Source organism: Molothrus aeneus, chromosome 4 (assembly GCF_037042795.1).
Source record: "Molothrus aeneus isolate 106 chromosome 4, BPBGC_Maene_1.0, whole genome shotgun sequence".
NCBI classification, from domain to species: Eukaryota; Metazoa; Chordata; class Aves; order Passeriformes; family Icteridae; genus Molothrus; species Molothrus aeneus.
Window position 1 is genome coordinate 50,979,868 of NC_089649.1, and position 17,993 is coordinate 50,997,860.

The 17,993-nt window shown below is 38.5% G+C and overlaps 1 protein-coding gene across 4 annotated transcripts in view; it reads right to left on the reverse strand.

The window, feature by feature from the left end:
• KLHL5 (kelch like family member 5) overlaps nt 1-16,172 on the reverse strand; it is a 50,058-nt gene extending 33,886 nt beyond the window's left edge. For 2 of the 4 annotated variants that reach the window (XM_066548505.1, XM_066548504.1), the window contains exons 1-2: nt 16,052-16,172; nt 13,153-13,246 (exon numbers count right to left, since the gene is read on the reverse strand). Coding sequence is in view for 2 of the 4 variants with exons in the window: in XM_066548503.1 (XP_066404600.1) it covers nt 1,644-2,020 (377 nt within the window). In the remaining 2 variants the exon portion in view is untranslated. Of the gene's footprint in view, nt 1-1,643; nt 2,184-13,152; nt 13,247-16,051 lie in introns of those variants that run through there. The other 2 variants (XM_066548503.1, XM_066548502.1) reach the window with 1 other exon arrangement.
• Nucleotides 16,173-17,993: the final 1,821 nt, after the last annotated feature.

Below are 17,993 nucleotides of genomic sequence, written 5' to 3' on the forward strand. Positions count from 1 at the left end.
CAATTTACTAAGTTCAAATCCTTTGTGCATTTTCTCTAGTATATAACTAGAGAAAATTTTCTGCAACAGAAAAAAAACCCAAACCAAGACTTCTTAAAATCTCCTAAATATGTATTTGCAGTTCTCCAATTCAACAAAGTAACAAATTAGTTTTACCATATGCACATTATTCTCTTACAATCAAGACCAAATATTGTACTATTTTCAATCTACACATTTATCTTTTAAAATTACATGTTTATTTTCCTAAAGTGATTGCCTTGCTATGAAGAGAATATCCTAACTGGGATAATGCTGCATGTAAAAATTTCCCATCAGAAATATATGTTGCTGAAATGGAAAATGATGTTATACCTGTATCATATCCAATAACATAGCTATTTAAAAATTTACATCTGAATGCCATTTAAAATGGGATCTCTTCAGAGGTGTGTTCTTACAGCTACATAGTTGTTGCAGCACAGTGGGACTGCTGTTATGATGCAGCAGTATGTAGGATTTCCTTTCCCAGTAATTCTAGTATTTTGACATGGGGTGATAAAAGCAAATACACTATGTTCACGTCTAAGCAATTTTACTCTCCTTCCTTTCCTTGAATCTTTAAAGGTCATATATACAATAAACAGTTCGTGTTTATATTATGGACTACTTTGCCTTTCCACTAAATTGATTCTTCTCCTAAGGAATGAAAAACACTCAACTGCTATAAGCAAATTGATCCGTCCTTAATAGCCTTTATTAAACAGTGTACCCTTTTAAGTAGCCACACTTTCGGAAATGCCACATCAGTGTAAAGCTGTCTTAAAAGCAACAAAGCAAACATAACATTTTCTGAAATGGTAAGCAATTATGAACTACTTGAGCTACAAAACAGGAAAAATACTTTTAGTGAAGACTGACTGACTTATACAGTAAATGAAATAAAGTAATTTAACCAATATTTCACAATAAAGGTTATTAACTTCCCTAATTTACAATAACTGGCAAACAACTTTAATTCAAGAACAAGTTTTACAGTTTCATCTTTAGTAACGATGTGTAAGAAAAGAACACCAAAACATCTTTACAGATGCGATAGAAACATTTTTTCTTTTTCTGCCAGATGCACAGTTTAATTCAACCAAATGGGTTACTGGAACCACTTTAAAGCACAAATTGATTGACTTTCAATTGATGTAATTTTTTTCTTTGATTTATAGTCTAAGTATTTTTTACAGCTCATTCTCTGTCTTCTATAGATACACATGGAAGCATGAGGTCAGAATCAGAAGAAGTTTACATTTTCATAATCTTCTCCTAACTGACATAACTAAACAATCAGTATCACTTCAAAATAATGTAGAAAGCACTCTGTAACATTACCATGTAATGGGCAGTACCTTGTTCATAGCAGCATGTACTAGTACACTGTTTAAAACACGAGTGCATTCATGTTTGCACTTTGTTTATCCTCACTGACTGCCTTAAAAAGGTCCTAGTAAACACACAGAACCTGATTATAATTAATATTCTGTTTCTGATGCACAGTAGCTGCTAGGTTTCTGAAGCATTTAAGTTCAGAACAAAGGCTAGCCTACATATGCATACTAACTACAAACATGAAATGAAAACACATTTCTCACAATAGGAAAGCAATAATTAACCTGCACGAGCTGCTGTCCGATTCATTTTCTTCTTCACTTGCTCTATCATCTGTTTCTTGTCTGCCAAGCCAACATGCACCTCCACAGTCTTCTGCTGAGAATTCAAATGCAGGGATTTCTGAGGTGGATGGCATTGGCCAAAGAGGTGAATTCTGGAAATCCTGTTGGCTGGACCTTCTGTAACCAACTGATGTTAAAGGTAAGTTACCCGAGTCTAAAAACTTCCTGCTAGCAGTTGTTACATTTTGTCCTCTATTCCAGAAGTCTCCCTGATGGTTTTCAATTGCAGAGTTCGGGGCTGATGCCTGATGACCAAACCACCTCCATCTGATTTTTAAAATCTGCTTCACGTCAAACTCTTTACGAGAACCAGACATTCTTAGTGAAAGCCAGCGATCGTCTAGGCAACAGGGTAAGAAGCAGCGCACATAAAAGAAGATTTGTGCACCCAACCAAGACAAGAGAAACACATGCTCTGCCTGTCTATGGCAAGCAGATTTTCTACAGAAGGAGGGGAAAAAGCATTGCAATCACACAAAAAAAGGCTTCTTTAACGGTATGTCATTTGAATATAAACAAAAGGCAACAGACAGTGAAAAACGCTGACATGAAAGAGGAGGTGAAACAATCACCTCCATCAGGAAAAATGCTAATCACTTCACCCTAAAAGCTCTGAGGCTGTTTCTGTTGCTGCCTCTGACCATTAGGTTTCAAAAACACTAAACAATATTCATTAAAGCCCTTTCAAGCCCATTCAATACCACCCCCTTTTCTTAAACCACAAATGACAGCAAACTGTAATTTCTATACTGCATCTTACAATCTGTTTCTTATTCTGTTAACTCTTGCTACTACAGAGGGGAAAAAGTGCAAAGATCAAATTAAATTCCTTCTACGCTGCTAAAAAATAAATTTACAGAGAAGAATCAAAGCCAACTCAAAGACAACTGATTATGCTGGGGAGAAACTGAACTGTAAATAATTCTTTTTCCCATTACAGGACATGAATGAACTTAAAAAGGACAAGAACAGCCTCGGAAGGCTCAAGGGACTAGGAGTGGAGGCTATAAAGCCTTTCATCTTGATGTGCTTTGATTCAAATCTAGGTCTGCAGTAACCAAAAATTTCTATGTGAAATGAGCTAATGGTTTCCATTCACTTATACATCACTAAAACAGAAAGCAAGAAAAAAACCAATCACTGCAAGATACCAGACAAACCCCTGCAAAATAAACAACGTAAGATGACTGCTCAAAATGCTTCTTTCTAACCATATACTGTTCCACATCACATTAGGAGTACTGTGATGGAACGGTGAAAAAGAGAGATGCATACTCTTGAGATAGAACTCCCTCTAGGACTGGTAATTTACAGAACATCTTAAAATGTCCAGCAAAAGTTTTTACTCAAATGAGGAATAGCCATTCCTATGAATGACCTAGAAAGCCTATTACTACCCAGATATTCTCTGATATTATATACATTTATTCACAAAATGCACAATGACCAATTTACAGTTCCCATGAAAACCAGCCTATTTCCTCTCTGACACATGAAGCTAGTTAGGTATAAAATGCTGAGATTAATTTCAGTCACACGCAAATTGTAATAACAATTTTAGAACAAAAAAGAGGCAATGGATTTTATCAGGCCTTGATACAGAGATCTATGTTTTCAAATTTTACAACTCATTTAGTCTGTTCAACTCTCCAGGATATATATGCAACAAACATACAAGTGCTTCTTTATTGCCCGACAGTTTTCATCAAAATGAAAGCCACCCTCTCTCAGACAAACATGATGAACTCCAAAATGTGGCATCTTGTAATTAGGATACCTGCAGTATTATTTAAAACAGGCTATATGCAGAGTCCACATGAAAACTTAAGCAGTGCCAAATTTTACCACCCAAAACCCAAAGACTGTTTAAAATTCATTGCCAGGAGAATATCATGCTATTTTCTAAGGAAACACAATGCTGTAAGTGCTAGTTTTAACCTGGAAAGCTCACCAGTCATTGCCCAGAGCACAGTTATTGATCTAAGTGCTTCTCACAAAGGCTAGCAAAAGCTCATTTCTACAGGAACTGCATTCCAGCTGTTTCCACAGAGATGCATTTCAGAGTGTGCACCTTGCTGGAATCCTGGCCTACCAGAAGCCAAATACTGAGACCTTTGCAGCATATCCAGAAAACAGCTGAAGATACATCAGATACAAGATTATTAAGTAGGTAAATGTATAAAGCACTTACCATCTTTCCTCAGGATATAATTTAAACACAGAAATATAGGGAAGTATTTAAGAAAAGATTAGTGTTTTAATATATTAGCATGAAAATTGTATGGCTGTTTAACCAAAATGATATGACATGCAGACCCCACTCATCTGGTACACATATAGCTAATTATTAAACACTTAATTGTAGTGTTCAAATAACATCATTTGTGTAACTGCAAGTTGGGTGAAACTGGAGTAAGGCTTAAGAAGTAAAAACAAAATGGCATCTTTTTATTTATCCTCTCCTTCTGTTTTATATTGGTGCTGGGAGTTCATCGAGGGAGAAGAAAGAGGACAAGCAACTGGTGTATTTGTTAACATTCATCAAACCAGTAATATTTTAATTACCCATCCAGCTATAAAAAGTAAGCTTTAAATACCTTTATTTCTGCTGGTATGGTAAATCCATTATACATAAGGAGTGACCTGGATTCCCATTCTTGTGTAACAGACTCATTTAAAATTCAAGCTGTCCCAGTACAAGTCTATAAGACAGTGGCAGATTTGTGATTCTAGTGCTTTTTCAGCACTTTTCATTGATTTACTGGCAAAAACAGCCCAATTACTGCTTTTCTTTGGCTGTGAAGCTATGGGCTCAAACATAGATTAGAAAACAAAATGTGCTGTAGTTTTAACAGACCAAACCACAAAACTGTTTTCTATTCTCTTTCATTTTTCTAGATTAAAGAAACTCTTGCTCCTCTACACACTCTCAAAATTACAGTTCTAAGGACAGCATAAATATCTAAAATATTTCTCTGTTTCATAGGAATATCTGTGTTATAGATGACAAGAGAAGACAAGTGACAGTTAATTCTTCAATTTAAACTGACAGTATTCCTCAGAAATAATTGAGGGCCTCTTTTCTGGACAATCTTTGTTACTATGAATAATGTAATATCTTTTATCAGATCTCCAGCCAGAAGTTATCAGACTTTTGAGGAGATCTCGAACAATGGACTGTTAGGACTTCCACTGACTATGATCACCCAGACCTCATCGTTGGCATCTCATCTGGTGACTGGTGCTCACAAATCCAAATGCCCACCCTCTATGGCCTCCCATCATACATCCTTCCAAAGCACTAACACATTTCTGAGAAACCTGCTCAATCCATCCTAGTCAAGCACAGTATACACAGATTTGCAAGGATTCTGAAATATTTTTTCATCTACTAAGGCAAAGTTTGCATTTATTGAGAAAACAACAGTGCTTATATCCATTTTTTCTGACCTTGGGCATTGTTGCAGTTTCTATTTTGTGGTGAATCAAAACATTTCAAATACAAGTACACTGTCACCTTTGAGAACATAATTCAGTTCGTATTAACAAGGTTGTGTAAGCTTACTGTGAAAACAATTTTGAGAACTCTGATTTTTAATTGAACAGATTGATATTCCTTCAAGTGGAACACTTGAACATTTAATCTCATATGAAGAGCTTCACAAAGCTATAAATCCCTGCAGTTAGCAGTGGAGGACAGTTTCCCAGATTCTGGCTTGTGAACAAAAAGAAACATCTAAATAAATGCTGCATGTTAAATCCGCAACTGTGTAAATAGGTAACACCAAGAACATAGCATGACAGCTTCAGAAATTGCCCTTTTCAAAATCTTCAGACAGTTTATCTGCACAGAGATAAAAACCATTTTTTTTAACTAACCAAAAACTGATATTATATACATTTATTCATACAAGTATTAAAGACTGCAATCCAGCATAACTAGATAAATTTAAACAATTTTAGTCTTAAGATACCTCTACTGTATATTTTGAGGAAAGGTGTACTTCATATTTAGAGTGTATCACTAGGAAATATGGAAATATCATTATTTAAATAATAAGATCTAGTGCTTTTGTTGATTTTTCCTTTTTCTTGCCAAAGGAAATCAATCAAGTTTTCAAATAAACATGTATATGGAATACTTTTTTGAGGCATTTTTAATATTTAAATTTCAACACTACTTTTCATGGTAACATTTTTTCTGTCACTACTATGATTTGACTCCAAAACCTTTCACCACTCAACTTCAAGGCAATTCAAATATAATATATTCAAGGTTTTTAGTGTGTCAAATTAATTTTAAAAGGGGCCATAAAAGCTCAGGTAGTCCTGAGAATACATTAATGATCCCTTAAAGTGCCAATTAAGAATGTAAATGTCAAAATAATTACATAAAGTCTTTATTGTGACTGCAAGAGATATTTTTTGAAAAAATGCTGAACAAAAGCATTAAATATAAAAAGATAAGTTTTAGACATAAGTAGACTCATTAGGATGTGAAAAAGCAATATTGTCAATGTTTAGTGATCCTAGATGTGTATTTGAAAACATAAGAAAGACTCGCTGACCATAAGATGTTCATCAATTAATCAAATACACACTTACAGCATTAAAAGGCATTCAAAATTTAACACTTTTAAAAATGGGATTTCTGAACTTTAAAATATTAATTTGAGGCATTAAAATAACTGCTCAAAGAAAACTGCTATAGATGAACTTCAAACTGCAATTCTGCTTATAACTATGCTTATGTTAGAAGAAGTGTTAAATACTTACTTTCTTTTTCCTTCCTTATTCCTGTGTTCCAGACCCAAAGTTACAGAAACAGCTCAACAAAGACTTCAGGAAGATTGCTATATTAATGCTTCATGATTCTATAAAACAATAATCTCTTCCTATCCCGAAGTTTTATATAAATGCAAACACTTCTGGTTTGCAGTTATGTGAAAAGGGCCATACATCAGCAACTGTGGCACAGTTCATTCAGGAGAAAGAGAGGAAAATGTCCTACAGCTACTGACTTCATGTACTTAAACTCATTGTTCTGACTGGCAGAAATGAGCTGTAGCCAAAGTACTGGTACTGCATCACAACTTTCTGCCACTCTGCATTGTGCATTTCCCTCGAAACACGAGGGAGCAGTCAGCTTAACAACAGCATGGAAAGAACCATGTGTACAGAACAACAGCCTGCCTTGCTGTTTGTTTTATTCAGCTAAGGGTGGGGTGGGGAACAAGAGAGATTTCCACATGTAATACAAGACAACATTGTTAGATCCAAGCTCAAATATCATACTGGCTCACCCTCAACAGAAGTTGTGGTTCAAGACACAACAGAAGTCTGATTCAAGACATTTGTAAAATTAAAACATTAAGATTAAAGATTAAAACATTAACTTGCTTTATTCAATTAATACTGAAGCATCATCAGGGACTGCATCATCTACAGGTAAAGCCATAGTGTAGAGTTATTCCTCAGTAAACAGCACAGTAAGCTTACTCACTCAAAAAATGAGCACTCCAATTCATCAGGTCAGATGCTGTTTTTAAGTTAAAATTTACTTGTAATACAAAATGGACAACACTGTGAAGGGCCAGTCTTTCAGAACCAGTTTTCTGTACTAAAAAGGTCAAGTAGCACTACACAAGGTGAAGACAAGTAAGATTACCAGTTCATCTACTCCAGGAATACTAGTAGCACCAATTCTAATGGAAACAAGGTAGTCACAAATTTAAGAGACAAATCATCTCCTTTAGAAACGTCACTGTTAAGAAAGAGTGGTGACAAAAACACTGTTCTGCAGACACTTATAGATGTCCTGCTGAAAGTAAAGCCATCCTTTGGAACCAGTTTAGGAAGGTATTGCCTAATAAAGTTACAAAAGACCATAAAGGACTGATTGAAAGATTGAGACAAATCAAAACAAAATAACAAGGAGATAGTTTCCTTTTGTAGGCAGGTCTGCTGGGCAAACTAAGACAATATTTTAACATTTTTCCAAGACAGCAGCAGTGTTATTTCACCATTAAGTATTCAGATTTCCTCAAAAACTCACAGAAAAATGGGTAAAGGATAACACTACCAACATTGTCAACAGCAGAGAGGATGTTTATTTGGTAAAAAATGACAAGTATTCACAGTTCTACATTAGGCACCATATAAAAATCCACCATGTTAAAAAACACATTAAAAAACAGTGAAGAAGCAGATTTGCAAGTGATTAGGTAATGCAACATAGTACTCCATGCCAGACTACACAAACTTCTAAGAGAAATACATAGAGGTCTGTGGGCAAAAAGTTTACACCGTATTTAAATGTCAAGCTATGCAATGCCACAGCCACTGAATCAAAGCACTTCAAGACACAGACTTGAGCATTCTAAATAATCATTTAACACCAAAAAACACCTCAAGAGACCAATTTCTCTCTCAGTGAGGATTTCTGTTTAATTAGCAGCTTCAGTTAAGCCCATCCCCCCAACTGAAAATTTAAGTTGCATAAGAGATAATATATGAGGATACAATATCTTATTGCATATTTATAAGACAAGTGGTGTGATCTCATTTGGAATTCCTTGTGTGCAACTGATCATTGCAACTGATCATTGCAGCTCAAAAGTAGTGTTGCAGAAAACAGGGTTAACAGAAAGGCATTACAGATGATCAAAGTATAAAACCAACAATCATCACACTAGAAGGCAGAATGCTTTACAAGAATCATATCAAAATCTGTAAGTATCAAGATTAATGTTTATGAGAATCATAATGTCTCATAAATATGAAAAACAACTTCTATTTAAAGAATCAATTTTGGGAGTTACAATGTTTTTAGAACCCAATTATGCACAACATTGCAGATGCCAAACAGAACTTCTCATAAAAATCCTTTACATGTAAAGATTTCTACCACCATTTTGCCCACCTGGAGTTGAATCTTAGAAGAGGCATCATAGGCAACATGAAGGACTCAGGGGGGGTCCCATCAATGTGCATAAATAAATAAATGTCTTTCAGGGGTGCCCAGTGACAGGGCAAGAATCAATAGGCAACAACTAAAACACAACATCTAAGCATGAGGAAAAACCTTTTCACTGTGAGGGTGACTGACTACAGGTTGCCCAGAAAGGTTGTGGGGTCTGCATCTTTAGAGATATTCAGAAGCTGTCTGGACATGGTTCTGGGCAACTTGCTCTTGGTGACCCCACTTGGGGAGAGAATTCAATGCCTTGTATTACCTGCTTTTATTACAAGCATTGTAACTTGGTGATAGATTTTTCATGTTACAATAAGCTTCACAAAGTTAAAAGCAAGATGATTAAACTGGAGATGTTAACTAAAGGCTTCCATTGACTTTACTAGTGATTTGGCTCAAGGAAGTATTATCAGGAAAAAAAAAGCAGAACAAATCACAGTATATTTAACTATTCTCTTCACTCTAAAACAAAACTAGTCCACTGCCTGGATCAATTTTGCTTAAAATAGTACGTATCTGAGGCACATAAGGAAAAATATCTTTTAATTCTTTACTTGGATACTATTAAATCTCAGGTTAAGCCATGCATCAAGCCACTGTGTATTCCTAACCATAATGAGAAAACTAGTTTCTTAGGTTCTTTATTCTGTCTCCACAGTTTCATGTGAAAGTAACCTCAGATTCCCCACTATGATTTATTTTACAAGCTCTTCTGTCAAAAACTACAGTTCTGCATGTTTCACCTCACGTAGTCTCCCTTATCCCACATGTATGCATATCCCTCCCTACCAAGTACCAGAACAGGCAGGACAAGCAAATTCTTTGTCATATTAGACTGAGAACAGAGAGGCTCATCAGCTGGCAGGTCAAATAATATTACTTACTTGGGCTTTTCCTACCTACTTGTATTCTCAAAATCTTTCAGGAATTTAAACGCAACAAGGGCTCCATTCTGTCAGAGTTTGACTGAAACTGGCAAGTAGACAGAAATGTTATTAGGGAAGAACTGACTAAACCACAAGACATAAACCAAACTTGCCTGGGGAGCTTACAGACCCACAAGCTGCCTATCTTTTGCTTCTGAGTATGCACTGGGTGGCTTCATATCGCCTAAGCCCAGGATTTATAAACAAAGTAAAACAGAAATCAACACAAAAGCTGACTGATTGTTCAAACACAGCTCTGAGCTCCTAACCTTCCATGGTTGTGTAAAACTGAAATGAGCTTAAGGATAGAGGGAGGAACGGCAGAAATCCAACCACTTATTAAATCACTGAGGTACTTGCAGAGTTAACTGTTCAGCTATCCTAAACAGCATACTGATCCCATCTTAGCTGCCTTACCCATGGTTTTAAAGGAACCCCTAAATGTTTCCTGTTCTGCACTGAGAGAAAGAACTAGACACCAGCAATATAAATAAAGTGCCAAGAAGAACACAAGATACTGTTGGCACTCTCAGGGGCATGAGGCTCATTACTGAAGTAATATGCTCAAAAAAGAGAAAAATCTTGAATTCAAATTGCTAAACTGTCAGAAGGAGAAAGCATAATTGATAAAAAACATTAATTATTTGTTTAGTGTGTGTTTTTTCCATTCTCTCATATCAACTATAGCCATTTCTTAAGAGAAATACAAAACTATGTGTTGCACTATTGCATGTAGATCTCCTCAGATTTAGAGGGTCTGCAATCATTTGTCCATTGCTCCTCTTCATTAGTTTAAAGTTCTAAAAATTATTTACTTAGCTTTCAGTATTTGAAAAAATTATTTTTCATTCATCGAATTTATAATTTTTCAAACAACAATAATGTTTGAATATTCACTGAAACTATCAATCTGGTTTAAGTACAATTGTTCTTGAGTTGAACCATCAGACAATTTCTTATGCAGAGATTCAACTTTGGTTTGTATTTGTTAATTACAAAAACTGTCAGGAAGTGAGAAGAGGTACAAAGTGAAGTTCTATTACTTATCACTTGATCTGCCCACATGTTTATAAACTCATAGACTAATTCTAGTTAATTACTTTTATTTCCTTGAAAAATACTTCCAAGTTTAAAATGCTATGTGGCTTGGTGAAGATCTTGCCAAGCCATATCAAGTTATGATAACATTATGAAATGCCCTACCTCCTTAATGCTCTCATTAGAGTTTGAATGCAAAAGCTTGTAATTACATTTACATTCAAAAATATAATTTCCCATACTGCATGTAAAAGAACAAGATTTAAACTTTGATTTCATCTTTGGCAAGGATGAAGTGACCATTTAATATTCAAAAGTATTTATTTTTAGAATATTAGAATACATTTAAGTATCTACCAGACAAATGCATATGGATCTAAAGAATAACCAACATATAATACTTCACAGCAACTGTCAGGCTAATGGCTTATTCATGCAAAAGTCAACATAAGCCATCTACTCTGCTAACAAGTATGAACTTGCTTGCAAACAATCTAACCATCAAAACCACTGATAAAAAATTCATCTTCCTATGAACTTCTCCTACATCTCCTCACCACATGCACGCTACTTGTAAAAATTTAACTAATTTGCTAATTCAGCCATATGACTATTTTTATTCTTTACAGTTCAGGTTAGTAAACCTCTATGGACTTGAGTCTTCTCTTACTCTACACCATGAATATGCATCATATGACACAACCAGGTGCTGTGAATATTTAATCTGTTTTAAGGCTATACTTCAGCCTCATTTTGACAAGTTCTCTTCTGAGATTGAGGCTAAGTAAGTCCCAGAATGGTGTGAACTTTTTTTTGGTAATAAATGACACTACTTCCACCCAAATCAACTCAAAACTGCTCTAGACAGATCATATCATCATTGTGCTTTAGTAAGTTCTTCTCAACAGAGTCAATACAATGTTTATTTGCTATCAGACAAAAGCATCAGCTAAGGCAGTGAGACAAGCCTATCCACACGCATTTTCAAAGAAATTAAGCCAGTACTCACTCCACCTTAAATTTCACTGTTTTACAAAAACATCCTGTACAATTTTGTGAACAGTCTTCCATTTACTCTGAAAATCTGATGGATGGTCTTGGAAGAATCCAAATTACCACTCAACATTTTTTTTAAGTATATCCATATGTTATGGAAGACGTCAGGATTTTTAACATCAGTTGCACTTAGAACTGCCAGAAGAGGTAATTAATTGGCAAAGTATTCCTCAGAAAAGATTCAAATCAATAGTCAACTTTACAGAAATTTGTGCTCTGGAAAAATGCCAGCAAAGTCCCTAAGACATAATTAAAAACCAGCAGCTCTGCTCAATAGTTAGTCATTCTACCTTGCAGTAAGATGGGAATAAAGGCATATTCCACAGTGATCAACCTTTTCAGTTCCTTCTCTTTGTAGTACATTTGGGCATTTGTTTCAAATCCCTTTCAACTTTCATGACCACTGTAGAAAGAGTGCAGGTCAAGTCTGCACAAATTCTGACAGAGGTTGGCTATTTTGGTAAGTGGAGCTACCACATCTTCAACTTCTGCAAAGAGTGAAAACACAAAGCCTGTTCACAAAGTAAATTCTGAGGAACCTCAGCAGTTCTTACAATTTTTAAAGCTCAAGGAAGTGTTGATACCATCTGTAGTGGAAGCTACCAACAAGGATATGGATTGACTGAGGGAAACAATGTGACTGATTATGGCATGAACAGGGAGAAAGACCATCTCTTTTTTGTATTTGTATCACATGAGTAAATTCTGAAGGAAACATTCCCAAAGCAGAGACATCTCACAGTCAAGAAAACAGATTTTTTGCACTTTAGTAAAACCTAGTATTTCTAAATTAATTGGATTGCTTTTGTCACCCTTAGCACTTATTTTTCAGCAGTACTTTACATTATACAGAGTTCAGATAAAGCTAGATTCTTGCATGTATTCATGCTTTCAACATCCTTTTCCTTTGTGCAAATGTCAAAGGTACTCCCTTTGACAATTACTTTCACTTGGAACAGTCTTACTACTTTGTTGCTAAAAAATGAAATTAAGTGAAACCCAGTCAGTATTATTGGAGTGATGAGATTTGATTGTGCATTTGGTGGGCCTTTATTCATATTAATTTCTACCAAAAGCAGTATTTTCTCTAACAGACTCTATCAATTTCCCTGTTTTTCCTATAATGATTAAAAGATGCAAAGGCTTCTCATGCACTTTGAAAAGATCAAAATTGAACTTTACTGTAATGCTGACAGTCTTCTATAAAGCATGCTTTGATAAGAGCACAAGGGTTGAAATCACCTAATAACAGTCCAAACTGGCATGCAAAGGCCACAAAAGCAAATTCATTGCTGCTTATGCACACTTGCCAAAAGAAGCCCTTACATGATGTGTTATATAAGACAAAAAAAAGGATGAAATTTCAGGTGTAAGGAAGAGTATGTACCCTTGTGGGCTAAAATCACATTCATTGTAGCATAACTTACTGTTAGAACTGGGTAAATACAATACTTACCTATAACACTGGAATCATCTCTACTTGTTCAAAGAATCATGTAGTTCCCTTTATCTTCCTCTTTCCAAGAAAAATTGAGGTAGCAGAAAAAAATCTAGAGACAGAAAAATACAAGTAAGAACCATCCACTAGAGGGGAGAAAAAAAAAGAATAATCTCAAAAGCAGATTTCCTACTCTGTTCAGATAGAGCTTCTTTCAATTTGTTTTGTGATTCTTACACTTACTGATAGGAAGATGCTAAAAGTGTGTCACTGCACAACTGTCACCTCAGTTCCTTCCACAACTTCAAGTTACATACCCATCAACAAAGACTCACAAAAAAGAGGGGAAGTTATTATGAAATGTGAATATGTAAACTCTCAAGAAACATTGTTTTTTAAAGACAGTACCTCTTAAAAAAAACAGCCTTAGTCCACTGTCACCCTTATCTTTGATTCCCTTCCCTGAAGGGAAAAGCAGTGAAGAACTGATCTGCCACATGAAGCACTTAAGCTGAACAATAGTGCCAAAGAATAACACTGACTGCATTGGTGAATAAAGCCAAGTACCACTACTAAACATGCTTCCCTAAATGCAGCAGCTCGATAAAAATTCACACTTACTGTTACAGTGGTTCTCAACCCTTAACTATTTACAGGTCACTAAAAATTTGCTTACCAAAGTTAGACTCTGCTCAAAAAATCCAGCCTGCTGACACAATATGCATCTCCTTTTGGCTTGGCACCAAACAAATTACTATATGCACTGTGCAGTGAAAGAAAGTAGCCTTACATGATACCAGCATGCATAATGTGATACCTAATATGTAACCTCTCATGGTCTGACCTTTCTTACTGGCTTCCAGAACCTTGCAGGTCTCTGAAGGGTAATACCACCTCATTCTTGCACCTGCAGCACATAACCTCATCTCTCCCACATGAGTGTTTCTTAAGGCCACTCAGCCCAATAATACATGTGTCTATGGGCAGCATGGCCTTGCTGGGAACTTTGAGTGAAAGATTCTGTTCTTGTGACAAAAAGCAAGCAGTGGATAGTCAGGTTTGTAACTTCTCCATTTTTCTACTAGGTAAGACTGCTGTAAGGAAAAGCAATTTAATTGCTATGGAAAGAGGAAAACTGCAAGAATTTTGTAAGCGAAATGCAAAATTATATTATAATTTCTTAAGAGCTGTAGAAACTTCCATTATTGGGTCATGCTATGTCTGATTAGGTAATCTATATTACCATATCAGGAAACATTGAATTATACCAACAAAACCAGATGACATAAACATAAGCAAACAATAATCTTTTTAAAAGCATGGGTGATACAAAAGTCCAGAGAGTTGGAACAAGTCCACCAATACGAATTGTCATTGTTAGCGACAGCTTGCAATTACTGTTTGACCATAACGGTCTAATGGAAGATTTTCTTCATCTCCACTCAAATTCTTTTCTATTTGAAATTAGCAGTTATTGCATTTCTGTGAAACACAATGTGTTAGTCTACTGCCATGGTATAAACATGCTGTCCTTGGTAGTGGACCTGCCCATGCAGAGGAAACTGACTGAGGGATGGATGGTTCAATGGCCGCTCCCCTCCCTGATGTTGACACAAGGCAGAAGAAAACACTATTTGACTCAGATTAGGGCTATAATTTACTATTATTATTTTGGTTTTATCCTGCTTTATGCTCCCTATCATTGTTCAGCAAGGGAAAAGCATAAAACAGGAATACAATCTGCCCTAGCAGGAAGGCACCTATGAAGTTCAAGAACAAGGTGCTTTTTTTTTGTTTTTTTTTTTTTGTTTTTAAATATTAATCCACCTATGCCCCTGGAAATTCCCAGGCAGAAAGACCTTTATGAGAAATGATCAGATTATTTCTGGCAAAGTTGATGAATTGCTCATGAAAATACATCATGCAATTTGCTTTTAAAAAGGATCCACCTATCCAGTACATAGTTTGTCTAGACAGAAAAGCTACACCACCATTACCATGAGTTCAAGTTTTTATTCCTGTTTATGCTTGTAAAAGACCTGAGCAATAATTTTTCCTCAAAAGATGACTGTATTTGGAGTTTAGCTCACGTAATTTCATAATCGACTTTTAAGTAAAATAAAAGAACAAAGCCAAGCCTTCCCTTTTTACTGTTCTGACATTACTGCCCAAAAAGCCGACCAGGAGCCTGGGGCGGCTGGGCTTCAGCTGGGCTGCCCCGCTGCTCACGAAGCTCAACCAGTCCGAGCTCAAAGCCCTAACCCACAAAAACGCTTTAAGGAAAAACATAAACCAGCAATGTATATAATCAGCAGTTGTTTGGTGTTCAACAATTATACTTCTGTCTGTTCACCGTGTGTAATAACGCCGCTCCCCATGTAGCGAGGTGGCAGTCAGTCACTGCTCCATTCTGTTCGACCGGTCTTAAATAAAAAAAAAAATTGTTTCCCACTATTTCATCCTGTGATGGTGAAGGTTAAGACACCTGGGGTTAAGTCCCCGAGAGCTGTGTCAGTGCACTTCTACCAGGGCTCCGCTCTGACCGCTTTGCACCGAGCCGGCCACGGCCGCTGCCCGTCTCGGCGGGACCGGACCCGCGCCGCGTCCCGCCCCGGCGCCCCCGCCCCGCCCCGCTCCGCTCCGCTCCGCTCGGGCGAGCGCCGGCACTGCCCCGGCGAGCGCCGCGGCTCCCGCCGGGCCCCGCTCAGCCCGGGCGCCTGGCACCGGGCACCGGCCGCAGCCCCTCTCCGCAGCCGGCCGGCAGGAGGGAGCCGGTGGCGGTGAGGGCGAACCCGCCCCCACCCCTCGTAGGCGCCGGCCCTCGCCCTCCTCCTCCTCCTCCTTCTCGCTTTCTCCTCCCCCTCCCGGCAGCCGCGGCCCCCTCCCCTCGCTGCCGAGCCCCCACCGCCCTCCTCACCTCTCACGGTCCGGGAAGGGGGCGCGGCTGGGAGGGGGCGGAGAAAGAAAAAAAATGGCAAGGAAGGCCCCAGCACCCTCTCCCGTCCCCTCCCGCGCCCTCTCCTCCCGCCCCGCCCGGCGGCCGCCAGCCCTCCCGCTCCGCCGGGAGCCGCGGGCACTGGGCGCTCCCGCCCGCCGCTGTCGCGTCCCCGCGGCCCCGCTCCGGCCCCTCCCTGCGCTCGGGGGAGGGGCGGGGCCATGCAGGGACACGCCTCCTCCCTCGGGCCCCGCCCCCTGCCCCGGGGCGGGAGCGGCGCGTGGCCGCGTGCGGCGGGCCGGGGCCTGAGCCGCTCCCCTCGCGCTGCGGAGGCGCCCGCGGCGCGCGCCCCCTGCCGGCGGGGCAGGGGAAGCGGCGAGGGAGGCGCTGTCCGCCTCATCCGGCCCCTGGGCGTCCTTGTCTTTCTTCCAAAAACACAAAGCCAAACATTTCCGTAGCTGCCCGCTGCTCCATTTAAGAGAAATAAACGTGTTGTAATACACACCGCAGCCTTTCACCTCCTCTCAGGACCCTGTACTCGATGCTGAGGCAACCGCTCCTAACTGCCTCATATGCAAACACACCCAGCCTTTCCTGCCCTCGTCATGCAATGCCTTACCAGTGACCACTGCCATCCAGAGGTGGAATAATTTCCCAAATTAATAGACTGTGTGACAGCCAGATGCACCTCCAACTGCTCAAACTGATTTAAGGGTGCAGGAGGCCATTGCTGAGGCATGGCCATGCAGGAATGAGATCCACAGCGCTTGCTGGGCCTCGTTCTGCACAGAGATACGGCAGGAAATACGGCCTGCCTGGCTGTGCGTGGCTGTGTGCTTCACCTGTCCGACGGGTCTCATCCTGGCTGGCATTAAATAACTGAGCCGGGTTTAACTAAACTTGACATTACGATGGGGGTTTCAAAGATGCTAGTTGTTCCAGCTGTGTAAAAATTACTAGCTAGGGGGAGGGAAGATTGTCCCCAAGAAAGAAAGCTCATGTTTTCCAGGTTGGTGTATGGCCAGGCCACACAAACACACACACACACACACACACACACACACACACACACACTTGATTCAGTCACTTCACACACACTCACACACACACAGAGTTGCCCAAAGGTAGCAGCATCTAAAGCTTACGGTGATCCTGAGGGATGTGCAGACAGATCATACATGGGCACTCTGAACTCAGAAACAAAACAAAACTAAAATCTGCCATCAAAATAGCCCTAAAATAGATATGCCCCTTATATCAGTTTACTGCAGAGTTCTTGGAAGACACCTTCTGTAGAATCTGATGCTCAGAGTATTCCACAGGTTAATACTGTATCAGCCTGAGCTTGGATGGAATCCTATAGCACAATATCTATTCTGACCTTAGACACTACCATCAGTGGTGATAGTCTGTATCAGAAAGAGACAGATACACATAGTACTTGAAAAGTCCTCCTGCAGTTTTCCAGTGTTTTCTCCATGTCTTCTGGGCAGATAGGATGGGTGAACACCACACAACACTGAAAACAGGAAAATGTAAGTAACTGATATGGAAGATACTTAAGGGGCAATGCAAATTAGCAAAAACAAAGTAGAGCTAAATTCCTAATGGATGACATATAAATTGCATAGTTTTTTCCTTTTCAACTCATACCTATGATTTTTTGTATTCTATTGCTTCTATTATACCATTCTGTCAAAAAATCAGAGTTTATTTTGCTTTGATTTCATTGCTTTCATTGCATGAAAGTGCTACATTTAAAATTTCATTAAATTTATATTTACTACAGCTTCATTAGGACTCTTTCTATAGAATGAATACTGTATTTGCTTCCACTTGCCTTACTCATGTTCTGAGATAACTAGATGACAAAAAGAGCATTTCGAGTTTGTAGAGCATTTCTTATTTTAATTTCAACAATATT